The sequence below is a fragment of the Arachis stenosperma genome, chromosome 9, assembly GCF_014773155.1.
Source record: "Arachis stenosperma cultivar V10309 chromosome 9, arast.V10309.gnm1.PFL2, whole genome shotgun sequence".
Lineage (NCBI taxonomy): Eukaryota > Viridiplantae > Streptophyta > Magnoliopsida > Fabales > Fabaceae > Arachis > Arachis stenosperma.
Window position 1 is genome coordinate 161,617,588 of NC_080385.1, and position 22,340 is coordinate 161,639,927.

At 36.5% G+C, this 22,340-nt stretch overlaps 3 protein-coding genes across 3 annotated transcripts; 2 read left to right on the top strand and 1 right to left on the bottom strand.

Annotated features, from left to right (window-relative positions):
- Nucleotides 1–371: 371 nt before the first annotated feature.
- On the bottom strand, nucleotides 372–3,603 carry LOC130947449 (ras-related protein Rab7). Its single transcript, XM_057876156.1, has 7 exons — nucleotides 3,341–3,603; nucleotides 3,201–3,227; nucleotides 2,510–2,609; nucleotides 2,271–2,417; nucleotides 1,757–1,837; nucleotides 1,541–1,686; nucleotides 372–726 (listed from the first exon to the last, which is right to left on the bottom strand). Exons 1-7 carry the CDS (start codon nucleotides 3,391–3,393, stop codon nucleotides 660–662), a joined length of 621 nt encoding a protein of 206 aa, XP_057732139.1. The 5' UTR covers nucleotides 3,394–3,603; the 3' UTR covers nucleotides 372–659.
- Nucleotides 3,604–4,482: 879 nt separating this feature from the next.
- Nucleotides 4,483–7,104, top strand: LOC130947450 (uncharacterized). Its single transcript, XM_057876157.1, has 2 exons — nucleotides 4,483–5,011; nucleotides 6,533–7,104. Exons 1-2 carry the CDS (start codon nucleotides 4,649–4,651, stop codon nucleotides 6,743–6,745), a joined length of 576 nt encoding a protein of 191 aa, XP_057732140.1. The 5' UTR covers nucleotides 4,483–4,648; the 3' UTR covers nucleotides 6,746–7,104.
- Nucleotides 7,105–8,202: 1,098 nt separating this feature from the next.
- Nucleotides 8,203–10,981, top strand: LOC130950362 (uncharacterized). The gene is made up of 3 exons (XM_057878864.1): nucleotides 8,203–8,791; nucleotides 9,070–10,062; nucleotides 10,161–10,981. Exons 1-3 carry the CDS (start codon nucleotides 8,203–8,205, stop codon nucleotides 10,979–10,981), a joined length of 2,403 nt encoding a protein of 800 aa, XP_057734847.1.
- Nucleotides 10,982–22,340: the final 11,359 nt, after the last annotated feature.

Genomic DNA, 22,340 nt, shown 5'->3' on the forward strand with positions numbered 1-22,340 from the left:
AGACCATAGAATTCACTTTTAAGTTTTTAACGAAGTAAAAACTCACGTGCAATTAACTTTACGTAAAATTAATAATTAAAAATTATTAAATAAAAATTTAATCAAATTAATCAAATCATTTTCAATTATCAACTCCATAGTCCATAGTGATTAAAATATACTAGTGGCATAGATACAGGGTTTTAGTGTCAACTGTTTATCATTAGTGAATTTAGTTTTTTTTTTTTCAATTAATGCACGAGTATATTAATTCATCACAAATGTGACCCAAACGTAATTAATTATTGTCGTCCAGTAAAGTTTTTTTCTTCTTTTTTTTATAAAAAAATATAATTTAAAATTTAAGGTTTATAAATTATATAAATTCATTTGGAATATAATTTACTCACTCCAAATGCTCTAATTCATACTCTGCGTGTTATCCTTCACCTTAGTATATTCATTGCTTTTACATGCCGAAAGTGATGTAGCCATTCTACTGAATGAAACATTTCCAATAGTGGAAGCTACACTTGCACAAAGTCAAACACAATTTACTCACAGAACCATAGCATACAGTATACAAGAAGGAATAAATATCACTATTTGAGCAAAAAGAATTTGAAGAATTTGAGCCACGACATTAGGGGGAGTCCGTAAAATTATTCATTGTTTCCATCTCAGCATGCACATCCACCCCTCTGTTCATTCTCTGGTGTAACAGCTTCAGGAATCCCTTGAAAATATCTGCACAATTGAAATTGAAACAATTCAGAAGTTAATTTAGCAGCTACCTGTCAATATCTAAATCTCCAAAAGAAAGAAGGAAACTTATTTAGTACAAAAATGTCTTCCACAAAAACCGATGAAATTGTATAGAATCACACCATCATTAATGGAGAAAAAATGATACAGTATACAACAGGAAAACTGGATTCTGAGAGATCCGTCTTTTTTCCCCTAAACATAAGATACTGAATTGTACAAATAACTAATGTTTGGAAGGCGTCAGAATTTCAGATACCAATAATAAAATGGAGCTCAGAGGTCAGAACACCAATAGTTAGAAACGGAATTGTACAAACTACTAATGGTACAGTTTCAGGAATTTACAGAACATACCAATAATACCATGGAGATCAGAAAGAGATAAAAAACTTCCTCATAAATACTTTTCAAAGATCCTAGGTTAAGGAATCTTCATTGCCTCTAAAGGTGAGGACGAAACATCAATGTCTTCTTCCATTACAAGTTCATACAGTCAAAAGTACAACTTAATAAATTAACGACAATAGTCCTATGATATAGTGTTTGATCCATGCCATAGATATTCAACAAAGTTTTACATTGGCTTTTAAAGACCTAGCAGAGCCAGTCAACCATCCTCTTTTATCCAGATTGGGACTGTCTATGTAAAAAGTTTTCAACAAGTTCTAGGCATAGTTATTATGCATTCATCCAAACTCATCAATTACATAATAGTGGTGACTTGCACTCATATGATAATGTACAAATTCATACAGTAATCAGCAAGTCCATATCTTTCAAAATCAAAACTTACATGTCCTGCTCATGTTCATTGGCTAGGGCAGTCTTGGCAATACAGAGGAATGCAGCATCAACGTTGTAATCTTCTTTCGCAGACGTCTCAAAGTAGGGGATATTTCCTTTTGAAGTACACCAATCCTTGGCTTTCTTTTCAGATACCTGCTTTTAAGATAATTAGTCATTTATGCATGAGATGAGGAATCATGAATCTGTAATTAAACTTGCCTACCACTCGACTATTCCCACCATCAATATCTATCTTGTTTCCAAGCAATATAAACGGAAACTTCCTCGGGTCAGAAGGATTTGCCTGTCTCACAATAAGAATACAAGTCTTAATAGAACATTATTTGTAAAAAATCTAATAAGGGCAAGTAACACGTAAGAAAGTGAGACAAATCAAATCACAATGCATTTCGCAATTCTGTATCCAGGGAGATAGTGCCACAGATAAAAGGTTATGAAATGATGGAAGAATGCAAGTAAACTAACAATGTCTGAAAACTGTGTTTCTTGCCCTATGTTGAGGTAAAGAATCCGGATTCCCATGTTAGACTACAAACTACAATCATAATCATAACAATATGCTTCCAGTATATTACCAGAAAATCAAAATGGAGTCCTACCATTTTCTAATAACCACAAAGTATAACATTGAGAAAATATTACAAGCAGAACCCAATATGGATGCGGTCATGAAGGACAACAAATGAAACTATCATCTAGAAAAAGACAGGAAGGACCTGCTTGAGAAACTCCTCGTGCCAATTATCAAGGGTATCGAATGACCTCATTATATTCACATCATAAACTAGAACACAGCAATCCGCCCCTCTATAAAATGCAACGCCAAGACTTTGGAATCTCTCTTGCCCCGCAGTGTCCCATATCTACCAATCAAACATACAATTGAAATACACACAATTTTCACATAATATATATAGAGATTCAAAAATACTATTGAGAAAGAAAACAAACCCACTTGAAGAGTGACTAGTCTGTCATCAATCTGGAGTTCTTTAGTTACAAAATCAGCTCCAATGGTTGCCTTATATTGCTGACTAAACTTCTTGTGCACATATCTATGTAAGTAGTTAAGGTTCCAAAGTGGATAACTCAAGAAAAGGAAATATCCATAAATCTTTTTTGACAACTTGTCCAAACAGAAAACTAAAAAGTCTACACAATATGTTGACTACTACTTCCTAATACTAACTTCTTGTGCACACACACTCCTAGCGGTCAAAAGATGCAAACTCCAATAAGAAAATAACCTTATTATCATCAAAAGGACCTCAAACTGAAACCTTATTATTTCACTAAAGCAATAATTTAGATAAGGCACTGTGTGAAATGTCATGAAACGTGCACTAGTACTCTTAGGTGAAACGTTTACTTTCAACATAAAAAAATCATATATAAGACTAGTCACTTTTGGAATAATTTCGCGTAACTAACACTAACACGAATTAGAACCATAACGTAAACAAAAAGTTAAGTACATTAGTTAAATAACAAATCAAGCATAATAACGTCAAAGGTGCAACAATGTAACAGGCGAAGGGGTTCAAGGACGAAGTGAAATGACACAGACCCTCCAACAATAACGCATGAAATTACCAAACAGCAATGGAATTGGGAGAAGAAGAAGGGGCACGTGAGGATCAGGATACTGATTCATCAATGAGGTCTTTCCCACCCTAACAACGAAACGAAAAGGGTTTGTAAAAACTAAATTTTTGGATGCATTTCAGGGAGGAAAATAAAATATGAAGAAAAGAAAAGAAAAAAACCCTAATCCTAGAAAACGTACCCACTATCGCCGAGGACGATGACCTTGAGCAAGGTTCGCCTGCGCAAAGACATAGCTGGTTACGGTAGGGACCCAAATCGAAGATTCACGTTGAAGCTCGTTATTGTTGTTGCGGGTTTGTTTATTTACGGGGCGATTGGTTTCAAGGTCAACTTCGTGCAGAAAAAGGAAAAAGGTACGCCATTTTCGATCTGTCTCTGCACTATTCACTTCAACTGCTTTCAAAAAAAATTACAGCCAAAAACGATAATAAAATAAAATAAAATAAAATAAATAAAAGTTTACTTTATATATGCATTTAAGAATGATTTTTTTAAGCTCACATAATCATTTATAATTAACTGCTTCCCCTGCTATTCGGATAAATAATCTTTCAAATCATCTATATTAGTATATCCAATATTTTTTTTGGGCTCCATCTATATCCAATAATTAATAGAATAAAGTAATTTTTTTTGAAGGTGAAGTATATCACTATCACTATATATATTATAATTGAATCCTCATCCCTATATTTTTCCCTTTTTTTTTTATTTTTACCCTTTTTTTAATTCTTCAATTGCAATATTGCATCCTACAATCTATAAATTTATCTACTATATATATATATATATATATATATATATATATAAGGTTAGAATTAATTTAAAAAAATTTTAGACAACATACACATGTGTGTATATATATATATATGAAATGAAAATACAGATATATTTATAAAATTATTTTATATTTTTTTAAATTTTAATCAAAACTATTAATTAAAGTAACAAAATAATTACCATCTTGACTATTTTATTATTATTTCAATTGCACATTTCTAATATTTTTATATGTTCTTTAGAATGAAGAAAAGAATAGCAACATAATCCTTTTTCCGTACACAGCAACATAGTCTATTTTGATACATACAATCATCCATCTAATTTCATATATGATATATGATGATGATTTAATTTTTTTTTTTCAATTCTACGAAGAAAAAAAAAAAAGAATCATATTCTTTTGTTCCATCTAACCTTCCCCAATCCCCAATCTCTCAAACTTTATTAGTATATGATTAATACTAGCAAAATTTATATACTTACATTTTATAATTAGCTAAAAAGAACATCGATATTGATTAAAATAATTAAAATATAAAGTTTTGATTAAAATATTTACTTTGAGGAGGAAAAAAAAAGGGTTTTGTATTTTGTATTAGATTTGAGTGTGAAGCTTAATTACTCATAGAATCATACTCATCTTCCACGTTCAAAAATTCAGAATTCAGATCAGAGCGTTACGACGGAAACATATATAAACTCCATGGAGGAAGAGAAAGCACCCTTGATCGGAGAAATCGAGGAGGTAGACGCAACCGCCACAGCCCCCACGACGACGACGGATGAGGTGTCGCCGAAGAAGCAGGTGCGGACGAAGGTGCCGGAGGTGGAGATCCATCTGTACCGGCAAGGGAAGGGACCCATAGCGGTGTTCAAGTCGAACCTTGGTGGTTGGGAACAGGACCAACTGGAAGTGCGTGAAATTCTCGAAAAGTACGGACTCAAATCCATCTTCGTCTTTAACCCTCAGTCCGGTCGCGGCGTCCCTATCCGCTTCCACCGAAATGGGAGGTCCATCCTCACTTACCACGACGGTGCTACTGTTTATGTTGATGGCGAACCTAAGGTACCCTCTCCTTTCTGAGTGATTGCTTTGGGATCTAACTAAGAAGGGAATTTGATATTTTTGTTTGAGTTTAATGCTTGCTTTATTATTATGTTGGTAACAATTGGGGAAAGAAAGGATATTTAGCTGTTTTAGTGTAACTTGTAAGATGAACAATCCAACCACAGAAACTTATATTCAGATCGGTTAAGACAGGGATCATCCCAATTCATCAATCCAAGTAACAGAACAATGAAAATCTACTTTTAGTTGTGGTGATGAGATTCTCCATAAACAGGATCAAAATTGGAAGCGTTCGCCGTAATTTGGAGAAACTATGGTCAAAATTCAGAATAGGGAGAGGAGAACTGGAGAAGGTTCATAGAGTAGGCTGGCCATACCACACTAAACATGTTACATGCCCTTCTCTAATTAGTTTTCCCTTCTTTCTAGTACACCATTCCTTAGAAATTGTGCCTATAAGTCTGTAACAATACTCATTGGAATGAGAAAAAAAAATAAAAGCTCATAGGTAATGGATGTAAGAAGAACCTCAAGTGTGTTTCATCCATTTGAGCGAGGAATTCAATAGTTTGAATTCGATTGGTTACCATAAGGAGAAGAAACACAGATTGCGTTGGTCTTTTGAAGCTCTGAAATTTTTTATATATATACATTAGGGCGAGTATTTAATACCTTTTGGTATCTTACTATGAATAAAACTATCCAATTTTTTTTGGCTCATGAGTTGTTCTACCTATATTATCTATCAGAGTATAGAGAAGAATGTGCATAGCCAACATTCACCATTAGAGGCTTCATTGAACAAGCAATTATGTTTGAAGGTAGCCACAGAAATTTATGTACTTGACCTTAAGGACCAAAAAACAATTTCTTTTTTTCGGGGTTTTAATGAGAAAAATACTCTTGCAAGCTTTCTCTTAACGTGGGATTTAAGATTCATCTATATTATGTCATATGGACTCGGCACATCTTTCTTCTAGGTGTGTTTGTGCGTTCAGTTTTTTTTTTTCTTTTTCAAAAAAAAAAGGGGGTGCTCTATACATGTTTATGTTGGTACCTTTTTGGATTGCTTATGTGGTTTTTGTGCAGTTGATCCATTCCTTTTTGGACTTTATCTTTGTTGAATAAGAAGGATGGAGGAGATGATGAGTTTCCTACGTCCAAGATAAAACCTTTATAAGATATAGCATTCTTAACATTTTCTAGATGGATGCTTTGTGTCAGTGGTGATAGGAAATATAATCTCAATATAGACATGATACATGATAGGACACAATGGTATTGTTTGATCTATGTAATCTACCACACCTAGTTGTGATTGATTCTTTATGTAAGTGGTGATAGGAAATAAGATTCTGAAAATAAGCAATGCTTAAACAAGCATGGGGACTTAAGTATCTCTATAGTTAAATGCACTCTGAGGAACTTAGATGGTAGTAAGGCACCTTGTTTCATTTCTTATTAACTGAGGTCCATCAAACTAAAGGTGTTTCTCTTCTGTGTAACCTTCAATTGCAGGACTCAGTACTTAAACCAGTGACTAGGATCTTGATCGGGGTGCTAGTAATAACATTTATGATCGCGCTAGTTTCAAGGGACACTCCAGAATGGATCAAGAAATATAACATCTTGGGCACAAACTTCTCTCCATGGATGCTGGGTTGTATAGTGATTGTTTTCACCCGCATGAGGAAGAGAACTAAAGATTTTCTGAAAAAGTATGGCTGGTGAATGGAAGGGATGGATGCTTTTGTGTAAGGCTTTTCATGCTTTTCTGTTTATGCTTTCAGTTCTTTCACGAAGTTGACATTTTTTACGATGAAATGTGTCATCACCAATGGTATAGGATAAATGTCACGTTATCTGATGATACTGCATAATAGTTGCTCTTGTTCAGCAAGCATACAATTGTCCATTTTTGTACTACTTTCTTTTTTGTTGTTATATTTTTTAATCCTTATAAGTATATCTGATGAGAGTGGAAAAACGATTGTATTTGGGGTCTGCATCTTACATTAGGAATCTTACTTATGAGCCAAGTTACGATCTGGGTAAGCAAAAAATAAAACAGATAATCGGTTCTGTATTTATATCATGCAGCCAAATTATTTGATTAGAATGGCGAGAATTCTGCTGAATGGATTATAATTTATAATAAATGAAAATGAAAATTTTCTTAACCATCTCTTCTGGGTTTAATATTCACTACGGAATGGCAATAGAACTTGTTTGTTTGAAAGAGTCGCTCACTTTGTACCTCTGTTCGAGGGATCCAACTTGATGGATACCTGGTGCAAATCAAATAAGTATTTTCTATATATATATATATACACACCAGCGTAATGTATCTATTAATTTGTTCTTTTATTTACTATCAAAATAGTAAATTTGTGATTAGTCAAGATAAAAATCACCTTACACTATGATTAAGAGGGTTTGGTTCAAATCTTAGAATTACAAAAACTAACTTTTATGGATATATATATAACAAAGAACATTTTAAGAACAAAAATTTGTGCACCAAAACTTTTTGGCTCAGTTTTTTCAATATTGGGAGGGAGAATGAGTTGTGCAGAGATATGGCAAATGGAGGTGTTAGACAATGGTGTGGGACAGCTTTTTCTGATCCATGGCAGGGGGGCATTCGGACCCAGCGATTGGCGTGGGCGGGATTCAAAGTTGAGATTGTATATGGGAATCGTTGGGTCCGATTCCTTAAGGGTGCAATGTTAAGTTTTTTTTATGTTGTGTATGAAAGTGGAATCGCTGGGTATGTTTGTGGTTAGTTTAATTTTTTTTTTTTTTTACTGAAGGACTCGTTGGGTCCGTTTGGTGGGGGAGGTGAATTTTTTTTTTTTTGTTTAATGGAGTCGTTGGGTCCGTTTTGTGGGAGGGAATTTTTTTTTTTTTTAGGAGTCGCTGGGTCCGTTTTGCAGAAGAAAAAAAAAGTTAATTTTTTTTAGTAGGATTCGGCGGGTCCGATTTGTATATATATATATATATATATGTGTGTGTTTTGGAAACTCGGATGCACTCCTCAAATCTGATTCCTCTTTACTGTTTCCGCGTCTTCTTCCCTTCTTCCTCCCCCTGTTTCTCTTCTACTTCTCATTGAGTCTGTGTTATTTCATTTGAACTCCAAGAGTAAATGAGAGTTCACTAGATATTTATGTATGAGAGTATGAAAAATGGTTGATAGAGTTACAGTTAGAGTATATTATTTTGGTCAGATTCTATTACAAACACCTGAAGGAGTGAGATTTAGTTGTGAGAAGCCGTTGGATATTGTAATCCCTTTCACAATCTCATTTGAGGAGCTAAAAGGTGTGATTTGTGAGAAGATAGGTGTTCAGATATGGAAGAAAATATCATGTATGGTATATAGATATCCCATACCGGTATTTGGTGGTTTCGTGCAGTATCAAACCAAGTATGTAACCGACGAAGCGAGTATGCAGGAGATGTTTTCAATGTATTTTGAAAGTCGCGGTCAGATATCGGTGATAGAGTTGTACGTCGAATTCGAACAATCTGAAGTGGACCGAAATATTGAAGAGGAAGAATATGATAGTGACAGTGAGGAAGAGTTTGAAAGCAATTACGAAGCTGTTGCTCCAGAAGGAGAAGAAGATCAAGGTGACGGGGTGGTGGGTCCAAATGTGGGAGACGTTGCACATGCACTTGCAAACGAAGATCCCTTTGAGGAGCCGTCCTTCATGCGGGTTCTGGACTTGGAAGCCATGCATGCGCCGGAGTTTCCGAAATATATGAGTGCCGGTACGTATTAACATATAAATATAAAAAGTAGTAGACTTTGGGAAATAATCTATGTTGATAGATGTAAATAAGAATATAAGTCACGTGAAAATTAAGTTGTGTGCATTCGTCCAAAGTTTTTTATGTGTTTATGTTTGTAGGATGTTAAAAGTGGGATGACAACATGATAGATAGGAATAATATTTATATTGATGGGGATATAGGGAGCATTGACGTAGTCTTTAAGTTATTAAATGTATTTGCCTTAAATTGTTTTGATTTGGCTGTCGTTGTGGTAGAAATTCCTATGGTCGCAGATGGTGAATTTGCAATCGGAATGGAATTCAGTTGTAGGGAAGCTGTTATGATGGCGGTGAAAGATTATACCATCCGAAGAGGCGTAGACTACCGTGTGTATGAGTCTGAGCCGTTGACCTTCTATGCGAAGTGTACACAGTATGGATCAGGGTGTGATTGGCTTATCAGGGTTAGCATGATCAGCAGAAAGTATTGTTGGGTTATAAGGAGGTACAACGGTTCTCACACTTGTACTAGAGCCACTATTTCTCAGGATCATTCGAAGCTGGATTCGAACACAATTGCGGAAGCAATAAAGCCGTTGGTTGAGGCTGACCCGTCGATAAAGGTGAAATCAGTTATTGCGGAAGTGCAGTCGAAGTTCAATTACACCGTCAGCTATCGGAAGGCATGGTTGGCGAAACAAAAAGCAGTGGAAAAAATATTTGGCGGTTGTGAAGCATCATATGAAGCTTTGCCTATTTGGTTTCAGGCCATGTGTAACAAGGAGCCATCAGCAATCGTCCATTTCGAGACTATGTCTGCATATCAAGGTGATGAGGAAGTAACTGATATCTGGGTATTGCATAGAGTCTTCTGGAGTTATTACCCCTGCATTAGAGCGTTCAGACACTGCAAGCCAGTTGTCCAGGTTGATGGGACTCACTTGTACAGAAAGTATAAGGGTTGTTTGTTGGTCGCCGTTTCACAGGATGGTAACAATAATATCGTCCCTATTGCGTTTGCAATTGTGGAGGGGGAGACTTCTGATGCATGGCACTTTTTCCTTAGTAACCTGCGACAACATGTTGTGACTAGGGATGGTGTGGGACTGATTTCTGACAGGCACGAATCCATCAATGCAGCTATTGCCCGGAGCAACGGAGCTTGGTCGCCCCCGAGAGCATTCCACATGTTTTGCATCAGGCATATAGAGTCGAACTTCTTGAGAAAGTTCAAGGCACCGTACCTGCAAAAACTTGTGGTCAATATAGGTAAATGTTAACTAACAATATTTTCCTTATTAACCGAGTTACCTTCCACCAGCTTTTCTCATGAATTCTTCTCTTGTGTGGCTATCATTGTTGTCCAGGTTATTCGAGGACGGTGCGCGAGTACGAACAGCGCTACCAGCGTTTACGTGAACGGGGCGAGGCATATACCAACTGGCTTAACCGAATCCCACGCGAACAGTACGCGTTGGCGTATGACGGTGGCTACCGCTGGGGTCACATGACGACAAACCTAGTGGAATGCATCAACTCAGTGTTGAAGGGGGCACGCAATCTTCCTATAACTGCACTTGTGAAAGCCACATTCTACAGGCTTAACGAGTTGTTCACTAGAAAAAGAGCCGAGGCGGAGTCGCGGATAACAGCTGGACATGTTTTTTCTGAGGTTGTCACGTCGAAATTGAATGCCAATCAGCTTGCAAGTTCTAACATCCAGGTTAATTGCTTCGATAGGATGAATGAGGTCTTCGAGGTTCGTGAGATGCCAGCTGGAACTGAGTATGCCGTCGATCTCCGTCAACAACGCTGTGACTGTGGTGAGTTTCAGGTGGATCGGATTCCCTGTCGACATGTTTTTGCATGTTGTGCGAATCAGCGACTGGATTGGCAAGTGTATGTCCACGAAGTTTACAAGATGGACCAAGTTCGGAGGGTTTACCGAGCTAGGTTTCGGCCACTGGGCAATCCCACTATGTGGCCTGTGTACAGCGGCCCTCGATTTGTCCCGAATCCGAACATGAGACGGGTGAACAAAGGTCGCCCGAGGATGACACGTTTCTTGAACGAAATGGACACACGAATGTTACGTGCTCCTAGGCGTTGTCGGCAATGTGGAGCCGAGGGACACAGCCGAAGTAGATGCCGTCGGTCATCTGGTGTAGGTCCCAGTAACCCAGGATAGTAGTTTTATGCCTATCATGTTTCATTGTAGTACTTTATGGCATTTGGTTGTTTATTTTTACGCGTTTGTTTATGTTTATCGGGACATTGTTCTTTCATGAAACTTCTTTATGAGACCTGAGACTTCTTTATAACCGTAGATATCAAATTAACTTAATTTCTATTTCATTAATTAATTAGTATCTATTACACTATTTAAATATATGTTAAAAAATATTAATATTAATTCATATCATATAATTTATCAATAACAAAAATAAAACAAAAAAATTAATTTATAGATATTTAAGAAAGTTTAATTTTTATTTTAATAATGATATGATTAAACCGTAATTATGAGTAAAGGATAAGCAAAATCACTCTTAGCAGAAACCGGTCCGGTTAAACCGGCAGAAACCGGTCAAAATCGGTAGTTACCGGTTCGACCGAACCGGAACAATTTAAAATTTCCTCAAAATGGATCATCTGAGGTTCGAACCCCCATCCCTGCACGATAATAAAAGGGAGCTGCTTCCACCAGGCTAGCTTATCTGTTACTAAGATTTATGCAAATTAAATTATATATTAATATTACTTAGTAAATAAGTTATTTTTATTGTATTTATAAGTTCACCCATGTTTAAAGTAATTATATTTTTACTTAACATTAATTATAAAGTCACTTATTATTTTTTTTCATAATTATATAATATCTATTAATATTATTTTTTAATAAATAGTTGTAGTATATACAAGTATAATACATATAAACTAACTAATAAATTATTAAAATTAAAAAAAATTACGTATTTTACTATAAGAATATTAAGTTCTTAATACAAGTACTCAACATAGATACACAAGTACTCAACATAGATACACAGTATTAAGTTCAAAATAAAAGTACTCAACATAGATACACAACATTAACTTCAAAATACAAGTATTCAACATAGATACACAATATTAAGTTCAAAATACAAGTAGTCAACATAGATACACAATATTAAGTTCAAAATACAAGTACTCAACATAGATACACAGCTACTTTCTTGTTGCCCACTTTATGTTCTCCAGGATGTTCTTGCATTTCTTCTTGGCCTTCTTGAACATGGATGGGGTGTATCGATTAGCGCTCCGACGTGGCGGGTCCACCCTGAGATTGTAATGTTTACCTGTCTCACCTGTACATAATTTAATGAAACAGACTATCCAAAATGATGCAAACACGGGATAAAAAGGCAAAAAAAGAAAAAAACCAACAAGTTCAAAACATAATCATAAAGTCGGACCTGCATCATCCGCATCATCAGGAGCATTGTTGCGGGATTCTTCATCCTCATCCATCTCGTCATCCTCGCTCTCCTCTTGATCCTCATCCATCTCCTCATGATCCGGTTCTTCCACGAGATACTGATCCGTTTCATGCTCACCTATCCCGGCATTTTCTTCAATCTGACCCATTGATACACGCCGTAGGTTCCGGCTAGTAAATATCCCCCGACCGCCTTCACTTCTACTGGAATCTCCAGTTTCCAAACCTCCAGAAGCAACTGAGGCAGTGTGGCATGGAATCCTCGCGTCCAAAGAATACCTCCCGGGCATAAATTCAGGTTGATGGCCAAATTGTGACTGCCCTGCATCCGCAGCCATGAAGCCAAGCAACTGGCTAAAAGAAGCACCCTCTCCAGCATCCCATTGTGGAGTACTCCAATGTTGTTGATCTATTGGGTATGACGGGGTATATTGTGTCTGAACAACATATGGTACCGAGGCCTGAAATTGTTCTTGGGAAGCTGGAGGTGGAGGTGGATGTGGATGTGAATGTGCCCCCGGTTCTTCATTGGCTACATGAATAACTGGGCTACCCTCATCTTCCATTACTGGGCTACCCTCATCATTTATAGGTGGGTTACCCTCATCATCCATTACTTGTTCACCTTTATCGTTCTCTTGGACCACAACATTTGACAATCTCAAATGGTTGCCATACCGTGCACGATACCAGTCCATGTAAACATCCAACGGATGCTGTGAAGGTTCCACATACTCACACAGAATATAATTATACCTGTTTGTCCAGCGCATAATCCAACATGAATGGGACGGGGCTGTGGCCCAGTCAAGATTCTTAGGACCAGCAAGTGTTTCTCCATGTGCCCTTCCCAGATTTGTTTCCTCAGATGGAACTCTCTGAACCAAACCAAATTGTCTTCTAACTCTATCCGTTGCATGCCACTCAATAGATTCGAATGAAATCAACGGAACCGTAGCGCTCCAGACTACTGCGTGCAGGAAGATGTCTTCTGGGATTATGCCCGGATCAATGCGATCCACACCATAAGCAACCCACACGAACTGCACATAGCATAAGACATACGTGATTACAAGCCAAATAACAATCAACCTCAGTTGGAGACAAATATTTTCTATTAAAAACACACCTGCCCTTCCTGAACCTCATCTAACGCCTCCCTAAAGTGGGCGAGACTAAGATATCTATACCGATTGTCACCACGCTCCCAGTTACGCCACCTGAAATTATTTAGGTCACTAGCACATCTTAAATAGAATTATGAACATAACAAGTAAGTTGACAATGTTACCTGTTTGCAAGCGGAAAACTGCGTGGTTCCCTAGTAGGGGGCGCAAGATAGGGTAGGCGGATCCAAAACCAACCTAGCAGCAGTGTTAACGGACCATCGATTTCTTTACAATCAAAACGAGAGGCCCGGCATAATGACCGGTATAGGTGCGCCAAACATGCCGATCCCCAACTAAAATTACTGATACTATGAAAATCCCGGAGCAAAGGCAGAAACTTCCAGTGCACAGATGCCCCTGACTTGTCTCCAAGTAAGATAGTACCCAATAACAACATAATGTGGCACTTGACGTACCTCTGCATACTGTTTTCGTCAGTCAGTTGTATACGTTCTTTTAGATTCCTAAGCCATGTCATTTTTATGCCGCTCCCTCTGCAGTCGGCCTTTCTCGGTGCAACCCCAAACTGATGGAAACACTCACCCTCCAATGCTTCAAAGCTGCTCAAGGTCATCCCCGTCACCGGAAGGCCGTTCGTCGGGAGGCCCAAAATAACAGCTACATCCTCAAGGGTCACTGTGCACTCACCAATCGGAAGGTGGAAGGTGTGTGTTTCCGGCCGCCACCTCTCAACTAAAGCATTTATCAATGCTTTCTGTCCTTGAACTACTCCAATCTGAGAGGCATGATAAAACCCAGTAACCCGTAAATGATCCTCTACACTTGGATGGTACCGATCAGGAGGCAGTGGGTGGTCACATGTCATCATCCGTGAACTCTGAAAAAACATAACATGTTCCTAGTCAAATCATGAATGATTACTAATTTACAACTTAAATTAATCTTACTACTTCATCGATTAATCATAATTTCTAGCCCAATTACTAAAAAATAACTAACAAATTATCAAACTACAGCATGTAAACATAACTTCAAAAGGTTATCATAACTCCTATAATTATAATTTCCTAAAATTAATCATAATAATTTACTAATTAATTATAACTTCTCAGCTATTTACTAACAACATATGAACAACATTGTCTAACTAACAACATACAAAATTAAGGTTACTTTAGTATTCTTAGTTTATTTATAATTGAATTCTTATAATTTACCTTTCTTCCCAAATGAACTATGTATTAAGTAAATTGGCCTTGCAATTAATATTAACAAATTTCGTTATTAATGATGCAGTTCCGGATTATAAATTCTTAAATTAATAACAAAAGTAAATTAATAACAAAAGTAAATTAAGTAATTCTAAATTCCAAATTCTAAATCTATTACAAAATCAGAATTATAATTTCCAACCTTGATCACAAAAGTTAATTACTAAACTACAATATCTACTCGTATTACAAAAAGATTTCTAACATATTCTCCAACAAAAAATTATAATAAATCCTAAATATATAATTTCCAACAATAATATCTTACATTTCCTCCAACTAACTAACAACATCTATACATAATAACAAACAATTTACAATCATAATTTATAACTTTAATCATCAAAATTTATTCATTAATCAAAATAACCGTCTAACAAAATTTTTTTTAACATATTTTCCAATTAACTAACAATATCTAAACATAATAACAAAAAATTAAAAAAATTGCTAACATTATAATTTTAAAATTAATAATCAGATTTTATATTAATTAGTTAAAAGTTCTAATACTGCTCTCAAAAAATTCTTACAAAATCTGTAACAATCAACATTTATATATCTATCTACCTAACTGCAACATTTAACCATAAAATACAAAAAAATTTTCTACAAAATTTAATTAAAATACAGAAATTTGCAAATAATTAAAAAATTTAACTTACATAATCAGGATTAGACAAATAATTAACAATGTGAAGTTCAGGACGATCAACATCTCTAGCCTTGTGTCTTTTAGCCATTTCCACAGATTCAATTGCATGCAGAGTTTTTGAAGAAGAAGGGAGGAGGAGGATGAACTCACAGCTGAAGAAATGGGGTTTCACTTTGAAAAGGATGTTTCGGACTGAGGGAGTGGGGGAAAGGGAAAGGAGGGTATGCTGGCTGCTGGGGCACCGTTCTGGGGAGGAGTGACGAATGAATTTTTGTTGGTATAGAATTTATCAAGTGATCAATCGTAGTATAGTCTAAACCAACGCGAAATCCATCATCAAACAAATCTACAATCTATATCCGAGAGTATTAAGCTCCCGAGTCGTTCTCCCTTGGAATTGCCAAAGTATGCATCTTATTGGTTTAGTAAGCCTTGGTTGAGTTCTTGGAAGGTCTTAGCAAGTAATGAAGAACAAACAATCAATTATCAAAAGGACTTGACTTAGGGTTGACATTAGAAATCTTTATCATTATAGTTCACTCAATGTTGATAACAATTAGGCCTTGCTCCATTTAGTCATCCCCTAAGTGTAGAGGAAAATCAAATGAGAACAATCAACTTGAGTCACAAGTTCTAGCTTCGCCTTAGGGGAATCTAGCTTTAATGCACTCCAAGTCAATTAGCAATCCCTAACTCTCAATCAACTATTGAGATAACTATTCAATTTCTTCCAATGACCAAACCCTTTTATATTCACCAATACATCTTCCGCAACACCCGCTACGGTTATTATGCTTTTGTCCGCTAAGACAAATCTTGCCGTCGACCTTTTTAGTTGTGGTAAGTTCAATAATCGGTAGACGGAAAGTGGCATGATGCTAACGCATGCTCCAAGGTCACACATGCAATCTTTAAAGTGAACTCCATTAATTGTGCAAGTAACCATACAAGGACCCGGATCATCACACTTCTCGGGTAGTGTTCCCATTAAGGCGGAAATAGAACTCCCCAATGGAATGGTTTCCAATTCAAGAATTCTGTCCTTATGTATGCATAAGTCTTTGAGAAATTTAGCATATCTAGGAACTTGATGGATAGCATCAAAGAGGGGGATGGTTACCTCAACTTTCTTGAATACTTCCACCATTTTGGGGTCAAGTTCTAGGCGCTTTTTAGCTTTCTTTGCAAGTGTTGGGAATGGAAGTGGTTGAACAACTTCTTCTTTCAAGGGTCTTTTGGCCTTGGTTGTCTCTCTTGTTGGTTGGACCTCATCCTCAACTATGGCTTGTGGTACCTCCTCTTCCACTACTTCTTCTATATTCACTCTCTCCTCTTTTTGAGCGGTTGTGATAGGGCTTGAATCCTTTGCTTCTTTCCCTTTTAGTTGCGTACCGGATCTAAGGGTGATGGCATTGATGCCTCCTTTTGGATTTGGTTGAGGTTGAGAAGGAATGGCACTTTGGATTGGAGGTTGAGGAGTGGGAGTTGATGGTGTATCCATGCGTGCAAGAAGAGCTTGTAGTGTAGAGGTGAGACCGGTGAGACCGAAAGCAAGTGTGTTTTGTAGTTCCTTTTGGCCTTGGATAATGGTGCGGAGTGTTTCATCTTGGTTAGAGGGAGTGGTTGCGTATGTGAGTTGAGGAGCTTGTGATTGGTTGGGTGGTGGTCTTTGATGTGGTGGTTGGTATGTTTGGTAGTTTCTTTGTGGGTTTTGTTGATTGTATGGTTGATTTTGTGAGTTGTATGGTCGGTTTTGTGAAAAGTTTTGTGAATTGTTACCCCATCTTTGACCTCCTCCATTGTTGTTATTGTTGTCCCTATTCCCTTGTTGATGGTTGTCTCTCCAATTTTGATTATTGTATCCACTTCCTTGGTTGTGGCTTCCTCCTCCTTGATAAGAGTACCCTTGGTTGGGATTACCACCTTGGTAGTATCCTTGGTTGGGGCGATCATAGAAATTGTGGGTAGCCGCCAAGGTATTGTCTTCTTGAAGGCTTGGGCACTCATCCGTGTAGTGAGAGTAGCAAGAGCAAATGCCACATACTCTTTGAGGAACCAATTGTTGGTTATGTTGTTGAGGTGGTGGAGGGTGTTGTTGTTGATATGATTGAGGTTGTGGTTGTTGTTGGTTGGAGTTGCTTCAAGATAGATGTCATCTCATTCAAGGATTGAGTTAGAGCGGTGGTTTCACTACTAGTTGATACCTCATTCACGGTCCTTGGACGGTTGACTCTTCGCCTCATATGTTGATTGGATTCGGCCAAGTCAATAATAAGTTGCCATGCCTCCTCCGCGGTTTTATATTTGGACAAAGAACCATTGCTAGAAGTGTCCAAGAGTGTTCTATCTTGCTCTCGCATCCCTTGACATATGTATCCAAGCAATACTTGAGTGTCAATCATGTGATTTGGACATGCATCTAGTAGTTTGCGAAACCGTTCCCAATACTCATAGAGTGGTTCCGTTTCACCTTGCACAATACAAGACATTTCCTTCCTTAGCCTATCCATCTTCTTCGGAGGTAGGAATTTGTCCAAGAATCCCCTTCTAAGTAAGTCCCAATCGGAGATAACTTCACTAGAGAGGGTGTAAAACCATTCTTTAGCCTTGTCCTCAAGAGAGAAAGGGAAAGCAAACAACCATATAGCAACTTCATCGGACCCTTCCCGTCTAGTAGTTGAACATATGCGATGGAAGTCCTTGAGATGTCTAATAGGATCTTGTGCGGGAAGCCCATGAAACTTAGGTAGGAGGTTGATCAAAGCGGTCTTCAATTCAAAGTTAGCATTCAAGTTGGGGTGAGTTACGTGAAGGGGTTGAAGGACATAATCCGGTGCACCCGCTTCCTTGATGGTAACTCTCCTTGGAGCATCCATGGTATTAGTACCTAAAACAAAAGAAGATTTATTAGTGAGATTGATGGGAGTAGAATTAGTGCCTTCCTTGAGTGACGGTTCAATGTTCACTTCTAGTAAGGTGGTTGAGGTGGTGAAAGCCTCTTCCCCTTTTCCAAACTTAAGCCGCCTCCGAGCTTGTCTAATATGAAGCAAAGTTCGTTCTAATTCCGGATCAAAAGGGACTAAGCTCGGATTTGGTTGTGAACGCGTCATGCGATGAAGGGAAAATGGAATTCATTGTAATGAATGAGGGGTTAGTCACTTGAATTATTCACAATGGAATGCAACTATGTACATCTATACATGCTTAATCCAAACAATAACATGGCACACAAAGCAAATTCCCCGGCAACGGCGCCATTTTGACGAATGAATTTTTGTTGGTATAGAATTTATCAAGTGATCAATCGTAGTATAGTCTAAACCAACGCGAAATCCATCATCAAACAAATCTACAATCTATATCCGAGAGTATTAAGCTCCCGAGTCGTTCTCCCTTGGAATTGCCAAAGTATGCATCTTATTGGTTTAGTAAGCCTTGGTTGAGTTCTTGGAAGGTCTTAGCAAGTAATGAAGAACAAACAATCAATTATCAAAAGGACTTGACTTAGGGTTGACATTAGAAATCTTTATCATTATAGTTCACTCAATGTTGATAACAATTAGGCCTTGCTCCATTTAGTCATCCCCTAAGTGTAGAGGAAAATCAAATGAGAACAATCAACTTGAGTCACAAGTTCTAGCTTCGCCTTAGGGGAATCTAGCTTTAGTGCACTCCAAGTCAATTAGCAATCCCTAACTCTCAATCAACTATTGAGATAACTATTCAATTTCTTCCAATGACCAAACCCTATGCCAAGCACGAAAATTCTACTCCATAGCTAGTGTTGACATTTTATCAAACATGTAATGAGCAAAAAGGAAAGTCATGGTGAAATGAAGAGAAAAGTGAAATTAGAAATATAGCAACACAAGGAATTAGTAACAAGTATCAAAGAACAACAATGAGAATCAAAATCTCAAAATATCACTGGAATTCAAAAATCATAGAATTGAAACCTAGAACCAAGGAATATCCACAATTACAACTACACTTGAAATTGAAAGAGAAGATCTATTACATGAACAAAGTGAAATGAAAGTTGCAATGGATCTCACCAAGGAATGAGTAAAAATCCAGAATTTTGATGAAGAAAAACCCTAGTGAGAACTTGAGAGAAGTTGATGAATCCTAGAGAGAAGTTGGAGTTTCTCTCTCTAACAATGTAACTAACTAGAAAAATATCTCCCAAAATTAGAAAAATGAACTAAGTGTCCTCAACTTTTGCCCCCTTGGTCCTCTTAAGTCTTTTCCCGCCAAAGCACTCCTCAAAAGTTGGGATCTCTAACCAACTCCACGCCTAGGTCACGTGACTTTTAAGAAATCATTTTCGAACATCGGCGCGCGCGCGCAAGGTACGCGTGCGCGCCCTGGATACGGCTCTGGAGTCTGCGCGGAAGCGGAGTGTACGCATACGCGTCCATGAAGATCCTGGCTTAGCCGCTACTCTAGTCGGCTCGTGACTTGGCTCTCAGCTTCGGCTTCACATTGCTTTCATCCGCGCGGGCGCGTCAGGTGCGCGCACGCGCCCATGCGGAAATTTCCAAAACTTCAATTCTCATGCTTCCTTTCCTTGCACCCTTCTTCCTTATCTTTTCCTGTCCATTCCTAGTCTATGTTCTGAAACCACTTAGCACACGAGTCACGGCATCGAGTGGCATCAAGGAGAGATTAGAAATGTGTCTATTTTAATGCAAAATAAGCATGTTTTCCTTTATGAGGCAAAACTAGGAAAAGAATGCAAATCCTTATATTTTCATGCAGAAAATGTGTGGAACCATTGATAAACCCTTTGAAATTAGCACAAGATAAACCCTCAAAATGGGGTTTGTCAAGGAGCTCGTGTCTGACACGTGGAATACTCAAGCAATCAAACCGTCCGTATGCTCCTATCGCTGGGTCCGTTCGGTGTAGACGAAACGCTGGGTCCGAATGCCGTGTAGGGGGAGAATCGCTGGGTCCGATTCGTGTGGGGGGGGAAACGCTGGGTCCATTTCCTTCTATACACTCCTTCCTGACACCACCACCAGGTTAATCACCCACTCACCCCATATACCCACAAAACACCAAACACTCCCCAATATCAAAATTAAAAAGCGGAACTTTTTCAATACCCATTATATAGGAAGTATAGATATAAGTTAATAACTATTCACAGCAAAAATGATTATTCTTAACTATTATAACTCAAATTCAAGAAAAAAAAACACTGATTTTAGATTTAAAAACCTTGAATTAGATGATTAATACTCTATAACATTTGATTTTGTTGTTTAAAATTTTAAAATCTAAATCAAATTTAACACAATTTAGTGGTCATTCATTTTATTTTAAATTTAAATATAAACAAGTGTATTAACCCGTGCCATGCACGTGATAAGATTGAAATTATAATTTTAAATTATTTTATTAAGATTAATTTAAATTATAATAATTTGATTAATAAAAATATAATATGTTATGTATTATTTGTTTTTTCTTAAGCTAGTGTTAAATATATTAACTCTAAAATAGTTATTAATTGGTTTTAGTAATCTACTTTCTTCGATAAATCAAATATATATACTCAATATGATCATAAATAACTTAATAATACTTAGATCCACCAATAAATTTTTATATGTTGTCTTACTGTCAAGTAAGAACATATCAAAATTAGCTCAAAATAAATAATAAATTATTAGAGAATTCTAATGCACAAAATTCTCTAATAAACAATGAATAATTTAAATCTACTAAAAAACAACTCAACACTTTTCTTTGATGCCTGCAAAACATATACCTGAAATAATATTATATCAATGTTAGTATACAGTTTTACAATCATCGACCGTATTTACTATACATGACTCCTTCTTAAAAGTTATTCTATACACATGTGCAGTTAGAAGATAAATTACTGGACTTTATTTTATTTTTCTAAATTATTATAATTATGCATTATTCATTAAATGCTAACTGTAATATTGTAATATAATTATAATAAAGATATTTTTCTAAAATAAATTTAGAAGAGAGAATAGTACTTTCATTTTGGAGGAAAAATGAATTCATGAGAAATTGACACCTCACTTTTATTAGTTGATAATATATTAAATATTGATTGTATATAATTATAATAAAAATATTTCTCTAAATTAGTATAATCATGCATTATTCGTTAAATGTTAATTGTAATATAATTATAATAAATATATTTTTCTAAAATAAATTTAGAAAAGAAAATAGTGATTTTATTTTAGAGAAAAAATGAATTCATGAGAAATTAACACCTCACTTTTATTAGTTGGAGAAAAAATCCAATTTTAGTATATTTTGTCATTATTATACATTTTTCTCTAATCATATATCTACTGTTTTCTTTTCTTTGTTTCAGTATTTTAAACTTGGGTTTAACTTCTCGTAGTTCTCACTTCTCAGTCATTCTATTAGATGTAGTTGATAACTACTGAAATTTTTTGATTAATATAGGAGAAAAATATATTATTAAATAAACAAAATTAATATAAAATAAAATTATACATAAAAAGTAAAGAAAATAAAATTAAAATAGGGCAAATGACATATTTAAATAAAATCAATGAATTCTTTACCAAAATGTGCAAAACAGAAATATGTTACGTGGTTGTGCAAATTCGAATATTATATAAACCGTGGGAGTCAACCACGGTTTACTATTTGAACATAAACCGTGGCTGGCAGGGACGGTTTCTGGAAGAAAAAAAATGAGCATAAACCGTGGCTACCAACCACGGATTACGAAGGGAAAATTTTAGGCATAAACCGTGGGTAGCTACCACGGTTTATGATTGCATGAAACTCTTCATAAAACCTTGCTACCAGCAATGGTTTATGAAGGAATGGGACTTTACATAAACCCCTGTAGCCTACAGCGGTTTATGAGGAGTGAAAATCTATATATATGTTGGTGAGATTCAGGTGCATGAGTGAGAGATCATTATCATAATGGCAAGTGAGGAGGAGAGTGTTCTTGTTCTAGTGCATTGCTCTAG

What these genes read in the sequence shown, in the direction of transcription:
- LOC130947449 (XM_057876156.1), bottom strand. Translation starts at nt 3,393, where the DNA reads ATGTCTTTGCGCAGGCGAACCTTGCTCAAGGTCATCGTCCTCGGCGAT. An exon ending in ATCGTCCTCGGCGATAGTGG is followed by an intron (nt 3,228 to 3,340) that starts GTACGTTTTCTA and finishes TTTCGTTGTTAG; the next exon opens with GGTGGGAAAGACCTCATTGA. An exon ending in AAGACCTCATTGATGAATCA is followed by an intron (nt 2,610 to 3,200) that starts GTATCCTGATCC and finishes CTACTTACATAG; the next exon opens with ATATGTGCACAAGAAGTTTA.
- LOC130947450 (XM_057876157.1), top strand. Translation starts at nt 4,649, where the DNA reads ATGGAGGAAGAGAAAGCACCCTTGATCGGAGAAATCGAGGAGGTAGAC. An exon ending in ATGTTGATGGCGAACCTAAG is followed by an intron (nt 5,012 to 6,532) that starts GTACCCTCTCCT and finishes CTTCAATTGCAG; the next exon opens with GACTCAGTACTTAAACCAGT.
- LOC130950362 (XM_057878864.1), top strand. Translation starts at nt 8,203, where the DNA reads ATGGTTGATAGAGTTACAGTTAGAGTATATTATTTTGGTCAGATTCTA. An exon ending in TCCGAAATATATGAGTGCCG is followed by an intron (nt 8,792 to 9,069) that starts GTACGTATTAAC and finishes TCGTTGTGGTAG; the next exon opens with AAATTCCTATGGTCGCAGAT. An exon ending in AAAACTTGTGGTCAATATAG is followed by an intron (nt 10,063 to 10,160) that starts GTAAATGTTAAC and finishes ATTGTTGTCCAG; the next exon opens with GTTATTCGAGGACGGTGCGC.